This window comes from Dendropsophus ebraccatus, chromosome 15, assembly GCF_027789765.1.
Source record: "Dendropsophus ebraccatus isolate aDenEbr1 chromosome 15, aDenEbr1.pat, whole genome shotgun sequence".
NCBI lineage: Eukaryota > Metazoa > Chordata > Amphibia > Anura > Hylidae > Dendropsophus > Dendropsophus ebraccatus.
The window spans coordinates 8706123-8724222 of record NC_091468.1 but is presented as its reverse complement, the minus strand read 5'-3'; the positions used below and the strand labels follow the sequence as shown (position 1 = coordinate 8724222).

General features: G+C 44.7%; 1 protein-coding gene across 2 annotated transcripts in view; it reads left to right on the top strand.

Moving 5' to 3' along the window:
* The first annotated feature begins 5280 nt into the window (after positions 1-5280).
* The window catches only part of MARK1 (microtubule affinity regulating kinase 1), a 99827-nt gene continuing 87007 nt past the window's right edge, over positions 5281-18100 (top strand). For both annotated transcript variants that reach the window (XM_069955495.1, XM_069955494.1), the window contains exon 1: positions 5281-5870. In XM_069955495.1, the coding sequence (XP_069811596.1) occupies positions 5820-5870 (51 nt within the window). In that variant the 5' untranslated portion in view covers positions 5281-5819. The remainder of the gene's footprint in view (positions 5871-18100) is intronic.

Genomic DNA, 18100 nt, shown 5'->3' with positions numbered 1-18100 from the left:
ATAAGAAGGGACAGCCCCGTGGCCAGTGATTGGCTGAGCTGCCTGTCACTGAAGAGACAGTTCCAGAAGCGGCAGTGATGAGCAGGAAACACAGACGGAAGGCTTCAGGACACTGGTGGAGAATGGGTAAGTATGAGTCTTAATATATTAACGCTGTCATCAGCTGTTGGCGGCACACCACTACATGTAACGATGCATGGCTGATGATTTTGAAGCAAGTATAAACGACAATGATCATCTGATGATCGGCTCTCCGTCTGATCGTTGTCTTTATTACTCAGAGCGATAACCTGTTGAATCAGCCTCATCAGTCAAATTTTTACCCAGTGTAACAAGCCCCTTAGATGTCCCCCCCCCCCCCCATTACCATCACCATTACACATGCCGACAGTGAGCAGGCGCGGGGGTGGGGTGGGGGGTGGTCGTGGGGGCTTATAACATGTTGAAAGACATTGAAAGACAACATTGAGCCAACATCGTACATGTCCTCTGATCTTTGCCTTCTTTTATACTAAGTGATTATTGCCCGTAATGGGCGATAATCGTCCAAATACGACCGATAATCGCTTTGTGTAATAGGGCCTTAACCCATTAGATGCCACCGTCTCAATTGACCTACGTAACTGAGGGGGGCACGCGGCCAGGGTTGGAGTTTGCTGGTGCATCCAGCTATCAGCTCAGGTCCGTATCATCCCTGCACACATTACTGCTCCCTCCCCGGGTGCAATAAAACGTAAGACTGTTTGTAAATGCATTGAATGCAACTTAGTGGATGCAACATGACTCTCTGTGTCTCTTCATTATATATAAATCTTGTATTGTAGATAGACAATTAGAGGTGTATCAGTAACCGTAGATTACAGGCATCTTGCACATTTCTTCGGGCTGTGTACTTTCCCGGATAAATATTGACACAGTACACAAGATAGCGCTCTCATAGAGAGAGAGATAAGACTGTGCAAACATTGTTGTGAAAATCACCTGCCATGTAATATACGTAGCCTTTTCCTGGTCATGATCCTGCACTTTACAGCTTATATGGCCTTGTACCTTACTGTAAATTCTAGAGGAACTTTCCCTAATAATTGTTGATTACGGCCCAATGAATCATTTATAATGGAGTTGTGAATATCTTCTAGCTCTCAGTGTGCAGGGATGGGCTGACGTGGATAGATCCCCAGGCTTCTGCGGACACCTGGTGTTGTCACCAACTATACAAGTGAAAGGTTGATGGTGTATATCAGCTGTGAGCGGCGTCACACTGCCGAGCCCACCCAGGAGATTACTCCGGGGTCCACCCTCCACCCATAAAGCACAGCCACTTAGGCTCACACACAGTGCCAAAAAGTGTCTTCAATGCATGACCTTTGACCTCAATGGGAATATGTGCTGCAGTTCACACATTTTAAATACACCAGGATAGTGACATCACTACGAGGGTCTCTTGGTAAGGCCCATAGGAAATGCATTTTTTACCCCATGGATATGGAGGAAAATGCATCTAAAAGTGCCATCCCCTACCATCTAACTCCAATACAGAGACCTGAGGTTATCCGCACAGTTTCTGCAGTGTATTTTGCAGAACACAGTATGAACATACTCTTATAATGATATTGTAGTCTATGCAATAATAATGATATTGATTTGTATAGTGCCAACAGATTCCACAGCACTTTTTTTGCACAATACAAACACACATACAAAGATTGGGCATGGGGTGGGGTTAGGGGAATTGAAAAGGCAAATATGTTGCAGCCGCATCACAGAGCTCCTGGACTCTAATGGCTGTCATCTTCTCCCTGATTCCGGGTACATCACAACCTGGAATCCAAGTCACTGAAGAATGGGATTTACCCTACTCAGCCAGTCAGTGACTGCAGCTGTGTCCCGTACCAGTCACTGACTGGATAGACAGGAGCTCAGAAAACAGCTGGCGGGGTCCAGAAGCGGGACATGGCTCTGCGCGGGTGTCAGGACAGGTGACTATAAGTTGTTTTTTATTTTTCCCCCTGTCCATTAAGATATTATACTTCCCAGCCAGACTTCTCCTTTAAAGTGACTGTACCACCAGGCCCAGGCTGAAGCCCTGGAGGCGGCCGACCCACCCTTAGTGGGAAGAAACCCCAGCCCCTCCATGACGTGACTCCATTAGAATCAATAGAACCCTATCATAGAGGGGAGGGGTTTCCTCCCACTAAGGGTGGGTCGGCCCGCCTCCAGTGCTTCAGCCTGGGCCTGGTGGTACAGTCACTTTAAGATTTTACTTGTCACTTATCCCATAAGAAAAAGATCCTAGTGATAAGTGATTGTCTCAAACGTTACCTCAGGAGAAGTGCTGAGTGGAAAAGCCAAACTCTTCTGGTTCGGCAATGTTCTACGAACCCAAACTCTCGGCATTTGCAGAACGTTTGAGTTTGGAGAACGTTGCTGAACCCGAAGAGTTCAATCTCTCTGCTCATTACTACTGAAGAGTCTATTACTGTGAGGCCACCTTATCGTTGGTGGGGTGGTTTACACTGTTTGCAAATGGTAACCAAGAGCCTCATTATTTTTGTGGGAATTTTTCTTAGCAGTTGGGGGGGCTGCTTTTAACTATTTACAAGTCTGTATTGGGTCTGTAGCTTGCCATTGCGGTGAGCTGTTGCATTTTTCTGTGTTTGCAATTTCAGCCATAGCAACGTGCTCCTGCCTAGTGTGAATGGTGTTCTAGGAGAGCTGACCAATTTTGTCTTTTTTTCTGTGTTCCGGATGGGGGAGTGGCTGCCTCTACTTGTTCGTGCACTCCACCTATCCCACCCAGGTGGTGTAATTACTTTTGCCGGTATAAGATGGATCTTGCATGCCCAGAGCATAGGCGTATTACACGCCATGGAGAGGCCATAGTACAGTGTAGGGTCTGCCCCAAACATGGGACCACCTTATCGTGGTGGGGTGGTTTACACTGTTTGCAAATGGGAACCAAGAGCCTCATTATTTTTATAGAAATTTTTTAACAGTTGGGGGGGGTTGCTTTTAAGTATTTTCATGTCTGTATCTTGCCATTGCGGTGGGCTGTTGCATTTTTCTGTGTTTTTGAGTCTATTACTGTGTCAGAGACAGGATCTTCATGTCCTCTGCTGGGCCAGTCAAAACCTGGCTATTAGAAGCATTAGGTTCTTACAGGTCCTGGATGTAAACAAGAATATTTCCATTCACAGTATAAAGCCATCTTGAAAATGGTGAGGAGCTGAAACACCAAGTATGTCAGAAGTTTGAAGAACTTTTCATTATAAACTTTTCATTGACGGCCGCCGAAAAAAGGTAATATCCTAACCAGCGATTGCTGGAGTTCTCTGTGACCTTGACAATGGAGATCTTAAGGGGAAAATTCCTTTAAGTACATAAAACATATAATCCATGTCAATAGTAAAGTAAAAGAAGACATAAATTTAACCCATTATTGTACAATATACTTAGCAGGGCTGGGTTGCTGCTCATGTAGATAGGTATGGCAGTGGGTCTATGGGCTATCCCGCATAGTTGCTGTATGCTTTGATGCGGCACAACCATGATGGAGGGTAAGAATGCTGAATCGTTAGACATATGAGTACTCAGCCTTATACAGATCCCCTGTAAACATACCGACTGAGGATACGTCTCACATTGCAGCTTCCACATGAAGAAGAAACCATAGTAGTTACTGGCCACCACGTCTGCATAGTTTCATGCAGAAATGGAACTGTATCCTTACAAGAAAGACATTCAGATTATTGGATCAAAAAACACAAACTCTGGATAAAAGGGGCAAAATTTTTTTCTTAAGTTTGTTTTCTATGGGGATTTGTTATTGCTCCTGGACAGTTCCTGACATGGACAGAGGTGGCAGCAGAGAGAACTGTGTCAGACTGGAGAGGATACCCCACTTCCTGCAGGACATACAGCAGCTGATAAGTACTGGAAGACTGACGATTTTTATAAAGAAGTAAACTACAAATTTGCGGTACTTTTTGGCAACAATTGAAAGATTTTTTTTTCTGCTGGAGTACCCCTTAAAGACTGGGTTGACATTCGCTTCGGAGGTCTGTTTAGGGCCTCCGCTGCAGATTCTTTTTGGGTCAGAATACGGAACACAATGTATTCTAATGCTGCCTTTACACAGAACGATAATTCGCGCAATTGAACAATTAACGATTTCGAAGTATCGTTTTTTTTTTTATTACGATCAGCGTTTAGACGGAACGATATATCATTTGGAAAATTTGTTATTGCGATCGTTTTAATATTGCTTAAGCCCATATCACACATAGGGTAAATCGGTGAAACACTGTTTACACGAACCAATCTGCGAATTTTTTGCAAACGACCAACGACAATTTGAGAAAGTTAAAAGATCAAAATGAACGATTTCTCGCTCTTTGCTTGATCGTTTGCCGTGTTTACATGAGCCGATTATCGCTCAAATGCGATTGTTATTGCGAAAATTTAAACGATAATCTTTCCATATTAACGTAGCATAATGGTTCCCAATGGTGTCAATAGCGGGGATCATCGACAACACTAGTTCTATTTTAGTTACGTCATGCTTTTCAGTCAAGAAGTTGCCCCTTAGTTATGATGAAGTCTCACATGGCTTTATAGCCGAGCTGCAAGTCTTCATACTAGGTCTTGACTGTATCTACATGTGATGCGAGCTGCGCAAATAGAATGCGACTTTTCATCAAAGTTGCAAATCAAAAATCAGGCGTTATGGATGCGAAACCACGAGAAAAATCTGAGAAAAATATACGTATGACATAAGGTGTACAGCACAGGTATAAAACTCCCGGCTGTCTGGGCATGATGGAAATTGGAGTTTTGCAGCAGTTGGGGGGCTGCGATTTTTACACCCCCGTTGCAGAGCAATGATAGATCCCCCCTGCGCGCAATAATATGTGTATTTTCTTGTCCGGTAAAGTTGCACAAAATTAAATGTTAAAAAAAAAACTGGAATAAAACGCCAAAGTGCATTAAAAAAATTTACAAAATTATCGCACGACTGAAAACGTTACGAGAGTAAAAAAGTGCAAGTGACGGAAAACTCGCACAAGAAGGTGTGAACATGGGCCGAGACGTAACGCATCAAGTCCATCATTACCCAGACGGCGGCAGCGAGGACCCCCCCTCCTTTCCCAGGATGATGATGATGATCCCACTGGAAGTAGTTGTTCTCTTCCTGGACAGGGGAGGAGGGAGAGCAGGGAGGGAGGAGGAGGATGAGTACAGCTAGCTGCCTGGGATTTGCTGTGCTGGAGGAGGAGGAGATCCATCTGCAGGGCTGATTTGCTTTAGATGTGTGAGAGAAATCTCCCTGTACTGTATCAGCCCGAGCAGGGGCTGCCTCATCCTCTCCTCACACCTTGTACAGTCTATCCTACACCTCCTCCATATTGGATTATCCTGCTGATTTCTCGCATTGGATTCTTGATCTGCATTGGGATTGCAACTGGATTTATGCCTTCTCCTCCTCCACCGCATTGGGGACAGTGATGCAACAGCCGGAGCCCAGCAGCTTCCTCCTCCTCCTCCTCCTCCCAGCAGCCCTGGATGTCACCTGCAGGGAATGAGGACACCCCAGCCTGAAGCAGGGGTGGGGACGCCCCGTTCTGTCAGCTCCCTCACGGGAAGGGATGCTGCTGTGATTGTGGAGGCTGCTGCTGCCTGCCTGTACTGACATTCATCTACTATTGTGATATATCGTGATAAGGGGAGGGGGGGACGAGAGACAGCGGCAGCCCCGGGGCCTGGCGGCGGAGGAGGAGGAGGAGGAGGGGACACCGAGCGCCCGCCGCGCTCCTCTCAAGATGTCAGCCAGGACGCCATTGCCGACAGTAAACGAGCGGGACACAGAGAATGTGAGTAGCCCTGCGGGCGAGTCCACTCTGGATGAGGGGGGGGGGGGGGGGGGTTAGGCTATCTAGGGAATTCTTTAGGCTTAAATGGATGGTGAGGAAAGGAAGGGGAGGGGGCGTGTATAATGAGACAGTAATCAAAGGAGGCCTATAAAAAGGGCAACGTGGGGGGACAAGCCATTAACCCCCTCTATCCCAGGCGTCAATGGAATCTTCCGGTGTCGCTGCCTCAGCCTGTCCGTAGATCACAATATGGTTTCCTTCTACTTTAACCCCCGCTGTGCCGCAGCCCACGCGCTACTGGTGGCCTCAGAGATCATGATGGGGGGCTGGGGGGGACGACATAATTACTTACAATTATATATATTATAACAAACACAACAATCTGGACAAATAATTATAACTTACGCCGCTTCTGATAATCGACAAATCTGCTGTGAATAATTCTGAGGTAAGATACGTGATTGGACCTGTAACAGGTCGGTGGTGACAAGATGGTTTCCAAGCGAACTTTTTGTTGACTAAATGGTGGCCACTTCTGTGGGACGGGCTGTGAAAATTTTCCCTGGGGGTTCGCAGGTCAAGATTGTGGCCAGTAGAGAATGGAAGAGGCAAGAAATTCTTATTGGTTTCAAAATATCTGTGCGTGTGTGGGGACGCTTGCTCTGAAGGGAAGATGGGGACGGGCACTCTAGGGGGGGATTGGAACGCTTGCTCTGGGGACGGGCACTCTAGGGGGGATTGGAACGCTTGCTCTGGGGACGGGCACTCTAGGGGGGGATTGGAACGCTTGCTCTGGGGATGGGCGCTCTGGGGGGAGATTGGAACGCTTGCTCTGGGGATGGGCGCTCTGGGGGGAGATTGGAACGCTTGCTCTGGGGACGGGCGCTCTGGGGGGCGATTGGAACGCTTGCTCTGGGGACGGGCGCTCTGGGGGGAGATTGGAACGCTTGCTCTGGGGACGGGCGCTCTGGGGGGAGATTGGAACGCTTGCTCTGGGGACGGGCGCTCTGGGGGGAGATTGGAACGCTTGCTCTGGGGACGGGCGCTCTGGGGGGAGATTGGAACGCTTGCTTTGGGGACGGGCTCTCTGGGGGGAGATTATTACACCTGCTCTGGGGACGGGCGCTCTGGGAAGAGATTATTACACCTGCTCTGGGGGGAGATTATTACACCTGCTCTGGGGACGGGCGCTCTGGGGGGAGATTATTACACCTGCTCTGGGATGGGCCCACTGGGGGGAGAATGGAACGCTTGCTCTGAAGGGAAGATGGGGACAGACACTCTAGGGGGAGATTGAACGCTTGCTCTGAAGGGAAGATGGGAATGGACGCTCTAGGGGAAGATTGGAACGCTTGCTGTGATGGAAAGATTGGAACAGACGCTCTGAGGGAAGATTGGTACACCTGTTCTGAAGACGGGTGCTCTGATGGGAGATTGGAACTCTCGCTCTGAAGGGGGGATGGCAACGGACACTGGGGGGAGATTGGAACGCTTGCTCTGAAGGAAAGATGGGGACAGACGATCTAGGGGGACATTGGGACGCTTGCTTTGAAAAGAAGATGGAAACGGATGCTCTGGGGGGAGATTAGAACACTTGCTCTGAAAGGAAGATGGGAACGGACGCTTTAGAGGGAGATTGGACCGCTTGTTCTGAAGGGAAGATGGGGATCGATGCTCTGGGGGGAGATTGGAACGTTTGCTCTGAAGGGAACAAATATGGGAGGGATTGTTATGAAAGAAACAGGTATCACTTGACTTACTTTATTGGAAAAGTTATTCTGTAGGGAACGTCTACCAGAAAGGCTGCTCTGAAGGGAACATACCAGTACAAATGTTCTGGGGAAAAACTTATGTGAATACTTTATGTGAAGGAACCATAATAACAAAAATTCTGAAGGAAACACTTGTCCGAATGGTTGCTCTAAAGGGAACCGGTACCAGAATGGTTGCTCTGAAGGGAACAGGTACCAGAATGGTTGCTCTGAAGGGAACAGGTACCAGAATGGTTGCTCTGAAGGGAACAGGTACCAGAATGATTGCTCTGAAGGGAACAGGTACCAGAATGGTTGCTTTGAAGGGAACAAGTACCAAAATGGTTGCTCTGAAGGGGAAGTGTACTAGAACAGAGGTTCTGAAAGGAATCCCTATCAGAATGCTGACATTGATGATCCACTTATCTAAACACTTGATGTGCAAGGAACACATATTGCAACGCCTGCTCTGAAGGAACAACTATTCTGAAACACTTGTCTGAGTGCTTGCTCTGAAGGGAACACTTTTCCGAACAGTTGCTCTGAAGAGAATTCTTATTAGAGCAATTGTTCTGATGAGAACATATATAGGATTGATTGTTTTGAACCGAAGAAATCGGTTCAGTGGTACTAAGGTGAACACACATCGGAACGATATATCTGAAGGGAACACTCATTGGCGTAATTCTTTTGAAGGACACACTTACTGGAGCGATAGTTCTGAAGTGGACAATGATCAGATCTATCGTTCTGAAAGGAACACTCATCGGAGCGATCACTCTGAAGAGAACAATTAAGTGATTTCTTGTCTGAAAAAGCACATTAGAATGCTCACGAGAACACACGAACAGAACATGTATCGGAATGGCTTCTCTAAAAAATACTGAAAATTTGAGAACGCTCGCTTTGAGGGCAAAAACCTGGACATCCGATCAAACACAGGTCCAGCTGTGCAGAACCCTTGTGGTCGCAGCCAGCTCCCCTGATTCTAGGGGGCACATGCCATCCTCCATTCCCACCTGTCTCGGAGCTTATTTCAGCCCCATATGCTTCTATTAACCCATTCTTATTGGCCATATCCGGGCAGAGTGACGGCAAAGATCAACTCATACATTTTTATCTGATGTTAGTTAATGTAACAGGATTACCACTTTACCACTACTTAAGGCTCTGTGATTTACCTAGCGCTGGCCAGTACCCCCGAGAAACACGATTACTCTCCTGTCATCCGCAGTGACTCTTAACTAACCCATCTAGTGGGGGTAAATTCATGAGATGGTTAAGATCCCCTTCAAGGTGACAGTCTGCTGCTTATTATAAATCGTAGAAGTCTGTAGAGATCTTTTAAATAACCCTTGACAAGCCATGTTTTGTGTGTGTCGTAGGTACAGGGAAATAGCTATGTGATTGTTGCTTGAATAATCCTCTAATACTTTGCAATGTGGGTTGTTTACTTGGGAGAATTTCACACAGTTCCACCGCAGAATCCTTTGTTGCTGTGTACGCAGGGCTAGTGTTAAGGAAGATGGTCCAGCCATGGCGCAGATGTTTGCACTGTACAGTATTGCATCAGGGCATACACCATCTGCAGTCTATAGAATTGCATCATGTAGGTTATCACGAAGAACAAAAAGGATGCCCTGCAGCACATATTCATTGAGGTGGCAGAAGTTGAAGCGGTAGACACCTAAAAAGGCCTTTTGCTGATTTCCAGATAGTCCCCCCCCCCCTTTGTTCGTACATCATGAGGAAATTACATCACTCCGTTGGCCTCCTACAGTCCGCTTATCTCTTAAATTCCTGAATTCATTTTGCCAATCAAGTACCTGCAAAGTTGCTTTCGCCTCACTCTTGTGCTTTTCATGTCAGCCATCACGCGGGAGGGGTGACATGGAGAGTATTTTCGTGGCTCAACGTGATAATTATGGGATTTGGTGTCGATAGGGAATTGACAGGAATCCTCACATTAGGCTCTTTACTGTCACCTCGTAGCAGTTCAGGCTGTTTTTTTGGTGTTGTGTTTTATGGTGGTAATGCTCAGAGGGTTTTCAGCTGGTGTTGTGTGTCCATCCTGTCATTTCTATAGATCATCGTGCCAGCTATATATAGGATTTGAGCAATGATGCAATGAATTATTTTAGCCTCCAGATGCCTCGAAGGAATAACCTGTTGAGGCATCTTCCGATAAAGAAGAAACGTCAATCTGCACATTTCTGTCAGCATTTTGCAGGGTGCATTAGCAAAAGGTCCTTGAGCCGGGACCCAATGTCGTACAGATCGTACTTGTAAGTTTCCATATTCGGTTATCATTCATGTCAATCAGACATGTAATAAACATGTGATGGGTAGGTGTTTACCAGGCTCAGAGGGGAGCCGTAAGGGCACAGAAAGTCGACCATAGAAGCCTTCGATGGAGGTGTACAGTCGGCATTTGATGTTTAAATTCGGGGGCATGCAAAGTTATAAAAGAGGTACTGCTATGGGGAATCTTTTACATCTTTTTTGTATAACTCCTTAGACCCGATCCTGTTTTACATAGCGGGACAGCTACACGTGTAACTTCTATCCATTGAAAGGATACACAATAAAGAAACCACAAAGAGTTTAGGAATGTACACTTTTCTGCTTTCATAGTTTTCAATGGACATTGAGGGTACTATGTTTATGGTACTCATTTGATCTAGTGACGGCAGTGGATCCCAAAACCACACCAAAATGACCATCATGATATATACTAGGTACTACTATATCTAAAACTAACATACTAAAACTTATTAAGGAACATTTTGGATTGCAAAAGTCTTTTGAAGGATCTCTCCATCTTGATACAGTCACATGGAGTATGGATAGGGCACATGCCAGGCTTTACCCTTTGTGGGTTTCGGTATGACACGTATTAGTGACACTGGAGCTTGGTGTCAGGGATCCACCTCACACCTTTAAAGGTTAGCAACAGGCTAAAAGAGTGTCCTTCATGTTGATTGACTTGGCACAGCTGAAGGCCCCAAGGATGGTTATTTTAAAGTCCTCCAACATTTTACGTATCAGTGACTGTGGCACTTACAGTTTATACACACACAGGATATTAACTCATGCAATCTACACGTATGAACATAAGTACGGTGTGGTTTTTTCTGTTACATGTCAGTTTATGGATTCTTCTTATGTTGTGGATTTTCCACATTGACTTCAATGAGTAAGTGAAAAGTCGCAAAGCTGGGTCTGAAGAAAAAATTGCAAGTACAGATTTTAAAGTATACCTGTATACCAAGTCCAGCGAGTTTTATTCTAAAGCCGGAAGCTCATGTATCCATTGATACGACCACGCCATGACGGTAATGCACGCTACCCAAATTGGCTCAAAATGGGGGTCACGCATATTAGCGCAGTTGTGTGATCATATTAATAGATACCCGAACTTCCTGCTGGAGAATGCATTTTAATGACGATCAGGTCAGCAGACTTTATGACAGGTACGCTTTACATTATTATTTTTTTTTATAAGAAAAATGATGTTTTTAAAGGCATTTCCTAATTTATAAACCTTTTTAAATACCCTATTAGGGAATTTTAAGGTTTATATAAGGTTTGGTCACTGAGTATGTGGCAGAAATACAAGGTGTACCCTCAGAAGGTAGTTTTCTATGGCAAGTATACGATTACCTATCCAACAAAGTGACAAAAAGTCACCCCCAAAAAATGTGACTTTTTATGTTGTTGCTTCATATACGCCGCACTTCCTTTGGGATGTACCTGCAGCGCAACAACTCTTACAATAGAACTGTTGAATGAAAAAAGTTGTCATCGAGCCCCAACCTAAAGGTGCCCATACACACAGCTCAATGTTGGCCAAACCCACCAGTTTCATTACCTAGTGTGCATACACCTAGTAAGTATAGACGTCATCAGCCTCTACCCAGTTGGTAGATGGTGGGTTTACACCTTCAAAAGTTGGCGGCTAAATGTTTGGCTACTCCTCCTTATTCTTCCACACACATGCATAATGCAGCTTGGCTCAGCGTACTTGTGTTTTCAATGGGGAAGGAGACAAAACGGCCATCAGACACTTTTATTGGTGGCTTATTGGTTATGTGGGAATTCCACATGCCAGATCCTTCCTTCCTGCAAGAGTTATGGTAGAGTCGGGGGATATAATGTCTGGCTGACAGCTATATTAAATGCTTTGGCTGGTTTTATACGGCCAGGGGGTAGAGGACTCCATTGCATCCTGTTGCTCTATCTAGATTGGGTGTTTGGGAAGGGAGGGTGACATGATGGATGCCGTCTGATTCCGTTAGCTGCAGTTTACGACTGAGCTTCAATGAGGATTCCCTGTACATAAATCATTCAGATACTTTCTGACAGAGAATTTCACAAAATTTCCCGAACTAGGCTATGCCAGACACAGGGTTGAATCGCGCAATTATCTTGTAATTGCCCAAAGGCAGGTACTAATTGTTAAGCTGGATTGGTGCCCAGAGCGCCGCGTTCCTCTAGGAGCACCTCACCTGACTGGTATAATTATCTGTCTGGGTTGTGGATGACATAAGGCAGCACTTACAGGGCTACGAAGATTTTCTTGTATTAGGGTCATAACCATGCTGAGGGAGAGGCCGCACGCTGCGGTCAGCAACCATAACCACTTACGGTTTTAGGCAGTAATTTTACATAAGCTTTTTTTTGTCACTTTCCCCTATACATTTTTTGTCTTTACAACAAACCAGCAACGGTTTGGACAAAAGCTTTTCGTGATTATAAAAAGTGCATTTTGCGCTGTGCATTTTTTGGGGGTAAAGCGTGAATTTCCTGTAATGCTGTATCCGGAGCTAGTTCTCACCAATCATATGCCAGGAAAACGTAGAAATGTAATATGTACCCAGAACATGGTGGTATCTCCGAAGCTTCAGCACACATGACCAGAAAGTACAGAGTGGGCTCTAACCATATAACAATGTGAAATCTTCACAGAGCCCCTCTAGGGCAGAAAGTGAAGTGACCCAAATGAGAAAATAGCATTGCACATAGATATAAAGTAACCCAATCCAGGGCACTTAATCTTAAGTGCTAATTCACACATCAATTTAGCTAGCTAGATTGCGTTATTGGCAGGACCAGACATACCTTAGTGTTGCTAAAGCAAATAGGAAACAAGAGGATGTGGGATGGGGACACACCTGGGGTTGGAGGGTAGGAGTCCTTGGCAGATCATGCTCCATCAGTCTGTGGTATGCGCTATTATACCTCCATGTTGTGTTCCTCCCCTGGAATGCCAATGTTGGCCTTTAAATTGGTGGGTAGTGCCTATGTGGTGCTAAATTTCAAGTAATTTTTTTGACTGGTCATATCGACCCAATCAGCCAATAATCAAGTGTTTGTTTATTCTTCGGCTGGTTGTTGGTTCCATTACACAGGACAGTGTCAGCCTGTTAGGCCAATAATCCCCTCATGTAATAGAGCCCTACGAGAAACAACAACTTTGTGTCATGGCTGTTCAGGGTAGAAGCATGGTTGGCGGTTTGATGGCTTGAGTTTTACCAAGGACGTTCTGCTAGGTGGGGAAGCTGAGGATGCTCTGATTCATACACAGGTTGTTGCTGACACAGTAGGCCTGTCCCTTCTCTAATGTGTGGGTGTCATAAGGCCTTGGTTTCAGATGTGTCGGGAAGTAACTGGCACTCCGCACAATGTTGAACAGTTTTGCTAGTGTATTTCTGGTGGGACTTTACTTATTATATTATTTCAGGTTGGATACCACCTTTATAACACCTTGTGGATCAGATTCTCTCCTACTGTGTTATTGGTGTATACAGGAGATTAATTTTGGAAATTAGTTTTTTTTTCTTGGCTTTCTTGACTTGTTCTGGGCTAAGTTCCTCCTTTGGGATGTCTGTATAGAAGTCTGGTGGAGCTGGATGTTTCCGTTTTTTGGATGGGTACGTTTGGTAGAAAAATAACCACCTTCTTCTCTGGAGGATTTTGTATTGCCTCTATTGCCTTTTATATGTTTACTTTATATTGGTACTGTATTGTCTGGGTCCTGGGTCTTAGGTTGCTCTGCATGGCTCTGCTCTAGCTGTTAAACCAACTGTTCAGATGTTTTTCTTTTGGCCTCTTGTAGTTGCAGCTTTTCAGGTTGGACTTTTCTACTATCGTATATATATTATATTATAGAGGTCTATTACGGCTTCACCTACTCTGTCTGGTTTCATCTCATAAATGTATAGTTTGTGCGTCTATTGAAATATACGTCTTTTGGTAGTACAGCCGCAGTTTACAGGGAGATGGTGAACACTACCAAGAAATATTAACACCAAACAAAAGTTGCGATCAACCGAGGATCAGGCATTTTCCCACTCGTTGACTGATCGTTTTGGGACGATTATTGGCTAAAGGAGTGTTTCTAACAACGGGTCTTCACGATAATCGTCTTGTGTAAAAGGGGCTTGACATTATAATCCCAAGTTGCATGCACAGCAGCTAGACAGGCAGGGAGCTACTCAACAAGGTCTGGATAAGTGGTCACTGACTGGAGCCACACTGACTACATCCCACAGCTGCTGGAGAGGGTCCTTAGAGAAAAGTAAGTTATGTGATCTGCAGGGATTAATTTATGCCCTGATCGGGAGAGTGTGCCCTCCGCATGGATGAGTGGACCAGAGAACATGCCCCAGACCATAGCACTGCCACCACCAGCTTGTTTTCTTCCAGTAATGGCTGCAGGGTGTTTACTTCCTGATGTATCTTACTTAGGCTGGGTTCACACTGCGTTTTTTTTTTTCATCCGTTTTTTGAAAAAGACGGATGCATTTGTGTGCATCCATTTTGATTTGTTTTTCCATTGACTTCCATTGTAAAAAAAAAACAGATTAAAACAGATCCGTTTTTTTTAACGGACACAAAAGTAGTGTCAGCTACTTTTTACAATGGAAGTCAATGGAAAAACGGATCAAAATGGATGCACACAAATGCATCCGTTTTTTCATCTGTTTTTTTGCAAAAAACGGATTGCAAAAACGCAGTGTGAACCCAGCCTTACTTACACGCCAACAGCCATCCGTTCATTTATGCAGAAAATGTGGCTCATTGGAGAAGACAACGCCTTAACAATGAGAAAAACTAATTCCAAAACTCCAATTCCAAAATTGATATGACTAAGTATAGTTTACTGAATTGTTGTACCTTCCACCTCTGTAGTTGACCCATGTACCCTCCTCCCCATATTCATTGTACCTTACTGTGCATCTTCTTACCCCTTTTGCCTCCCCTGCAACTTGTGTTGAGCAGGTGGGGGCAGAGCATAATAAGTCTAGCCGTGATTGGCTGATCCTTAGCATCCAGTGTCAGGGATTTGGTCAGCTGACTATAATGAGGGCTTATATTTCAAGCCTGCTCCAAAAAACCTGCAAAATTAGGTAGGTCTTATTTTATGTTTATATCTCATATCTATGTATCTTGTAGTAATAATAATAATAATAGTATTTATTTGTATAGCGCCAACAGAGTCTGCAGCGCAGTTATATTTTATTATGTATTATAATACACAGGCAATTATCTTAGTTCTTTGTAACAGTTTTTCCATAAGAGCAAATAAGGAGACTGAAGTCCTTGTGAAGTGGATATAAATCCAGACGTAGTGGCTGAGATATTAATGTATCTGTCAGAATTGCTAGTCGGATGAGGGCTTTGTGGTTGTGCTATGTGCTGGGAGGTTAAGTGACGCCTCCGATTGTACTTTATGAAGTGTTCGGAGATGAGCGGACCTGAAGTTGGCCCCCAGTGAGATTGCCTGAAAATATTACATGCCATTCATTCATATGAAGTAGATAAAACACCAATGTGGGGCTAGATTGTGGGTTTCATGGTGATTTTGTTCAATCCTTCTACATTTTTTCGCTTTTTTCGTAATCCACTATATATTCTTCCTTTTCTTCTTTTACCATTGATCTTTCCAGCCATATTGGAGGTACCAGTATGCACAATGATAGATCATTCTCCATAGTTCATGTGAGCAGAGCCATGCTATAGTTTCTTGAAGCAATGGGATCACTGATGGTTTTCCGGCTAGACTGACAAACATACAGCACCGCAAACTTCAGCATCCTGGACATTGTTTGTTTCATCAGTTTTGGGTGAAGGTGGGACTTGGAGATTAAAAGGGGCTGCCTCATGACAAACATATTGTAATATATATATCATATATTGATAGGGGCCTTAATGCTAGGATCCCCTGATGATCACTAGAATGAAATGTGGCATCTGTAGGAGAGTCCATCTTCTCTCAGGTTGGCTCCAATTAGCTTTTCCTTGAGACTGCATCGTCAACCATTAACTTGCCTATACCCGATGCTGGAGCTGTCGGAACCTTTCACAGCTATTTGGGCCCTGTTGTGGACCTCTATGAAACAGAACTGAAGAACTTTCTGATCAGGGATTCAGTAAAGCTGTGTAGTGACTTTGGCTCAGATGAAAAAACTTCTATTAACACTAAGGTACATCCATATATTTAGGGCTCTGTACAGGGTGGCCATTGGCCGAAATCATCCACGATCATCCGACAAAGGAGCAAATGCTTATTAATCAGCTGATCTGGTAATTATTATTCATCAAAGATCATCGGTCATTGGCTGCACATCTACCCGTGTAATAGAAACGTATGGCGGATGAGTGATCTAGTGATCTCTCTTTCGAACGATCTCCTGTTTGTGTGACCCTTGCCGGACACTGATAAATCCTTGTTATCTGCTTCAGCCTGTCTATTAGGGTGCTTAATAGGATTATACAAATCATCTGTTGTATTGGATAGTAGAGTACGACCTACAAGAGATTGGGGACCACTCAGATTACGTGATCTCAAGCCCTCTGACCCCTCGTTTTAGAAGTTTTATCTCTAGATATTTCTTTGTGTTTTCCCACATTTTTGCTCGTGTTACTCCTTCCATAAGAATCCTCCTGTCTCTATTGTGCAGAATATGAGTCAGACCTATGAAATCGCTAGTCCCGATAAATAGAGTGAATATACTGATCCTTAACCCCTTCAGTGAGCTGATTGCTCTGTCTGGAAGCATGCAGCAGCAATTACACCAGCCGCAAATCTCTTATTTGCATACTTAGATGTTATTGGAAAACAGAATTAATGGTGGGTCCCATGTGTGCAGGAAATCCATGACTAGAAGGCTCCCGGCGTCAGTGGAGGAGAGTTTTCTGGAGGGTAGACTATTCATCGGATGCAGGCTTGTGATTTTTTTTGTACTACCCTGTAAAAAATGGGCGGCCGACAACAATTTACACAGCAGTTTGTGGTAAGGCGTTTGCAGTTTAGTTGTGCCAGGTACAGCACTGCTGTTTTTATGGGCTCCCAACACAGTTCCAATGTCATTCTGTACACATAGAAACTGGCCAAGATTACATTCTTCTAGAAATAATGCCACATTTGTCCACAGGTGGTGTCTGGTATTGCAGTCCAGCTCCAATAAAGTGACTGGAGCGGAGCGGTGATGGCACACATGACGTGTGGATAGGTGTTTCCCTGTTCTTGGAAATAAGAAATACTGTAGTTGTTTACTACCCCTTCTAGGGCATATTCCCATCTCAGCTAATATAGGAAATAGTTGTTGACTACCCCTTTAAGACAACCAGCTGGAAAAGAGCAGCATATCCGGAGAAGGAGACAAGTTTACTGTATAAATGTGTTTGCAAAAGTATTTAAGATGATGAGTCCTACAAGTTTAATGAGATAGGAATACCCCTTTAAATATAGGTCAGTCAACCCCCATCTTGTCGTAGATGTTCCCCATTGCAGCTACCCTACAGGTTGTGAACCAGCGTTCTTAGCTGACTGAATACACTCATTTGGCATATGATAGGATAGGAAGCATTATTACTATTACCCTCTTTCTGCATAATGTTAGTGGCTGTGAAGTTTACTATGCTGAGACTGCCCTAGGGTCAGCACTGTACATTCTGGTTCAGTTTCTACAGGAAGAAACAGCTGCGAGGTATATATAGAGCAGTCAGAATGTGTGTAAGTGAAGGGATATGGATAGCACTCGGACCTGGTAGGAGCCTGCTGCAGGGATGGTATCTCCAGGATGTGTAGTCTAATGCTATGCCAGGGGTAGAAGCTTCGCATAATGCCCAGTGTCTTAGTAGCTGGCACCACTGTGTTGGTTTCCTGCGGTTGTATCAGATCAGCGATCAGCATCGTTCTAGGTTTAGGACCCTTATTACACAGAATTATTGTTTTGTTTGTATTGTTTGACTTTAAACGATAATCGTTCCGTGTAAATGCAGGCAACAATCAAAAAATCGTTTGTGCATCGTTGATCGTTAATTTAGATCTGACTCTAAATCATCGTTAAAGGAGACCTGTCACCCCCCCGTGCCGGGGTGACAGGCTCCCTACCCCCTGTTACAGCCCCCTATACTCACCTGATCCCGCCGGGTCCCGCTTCCTGATCCGGTCGGGTCACGGAGATATGA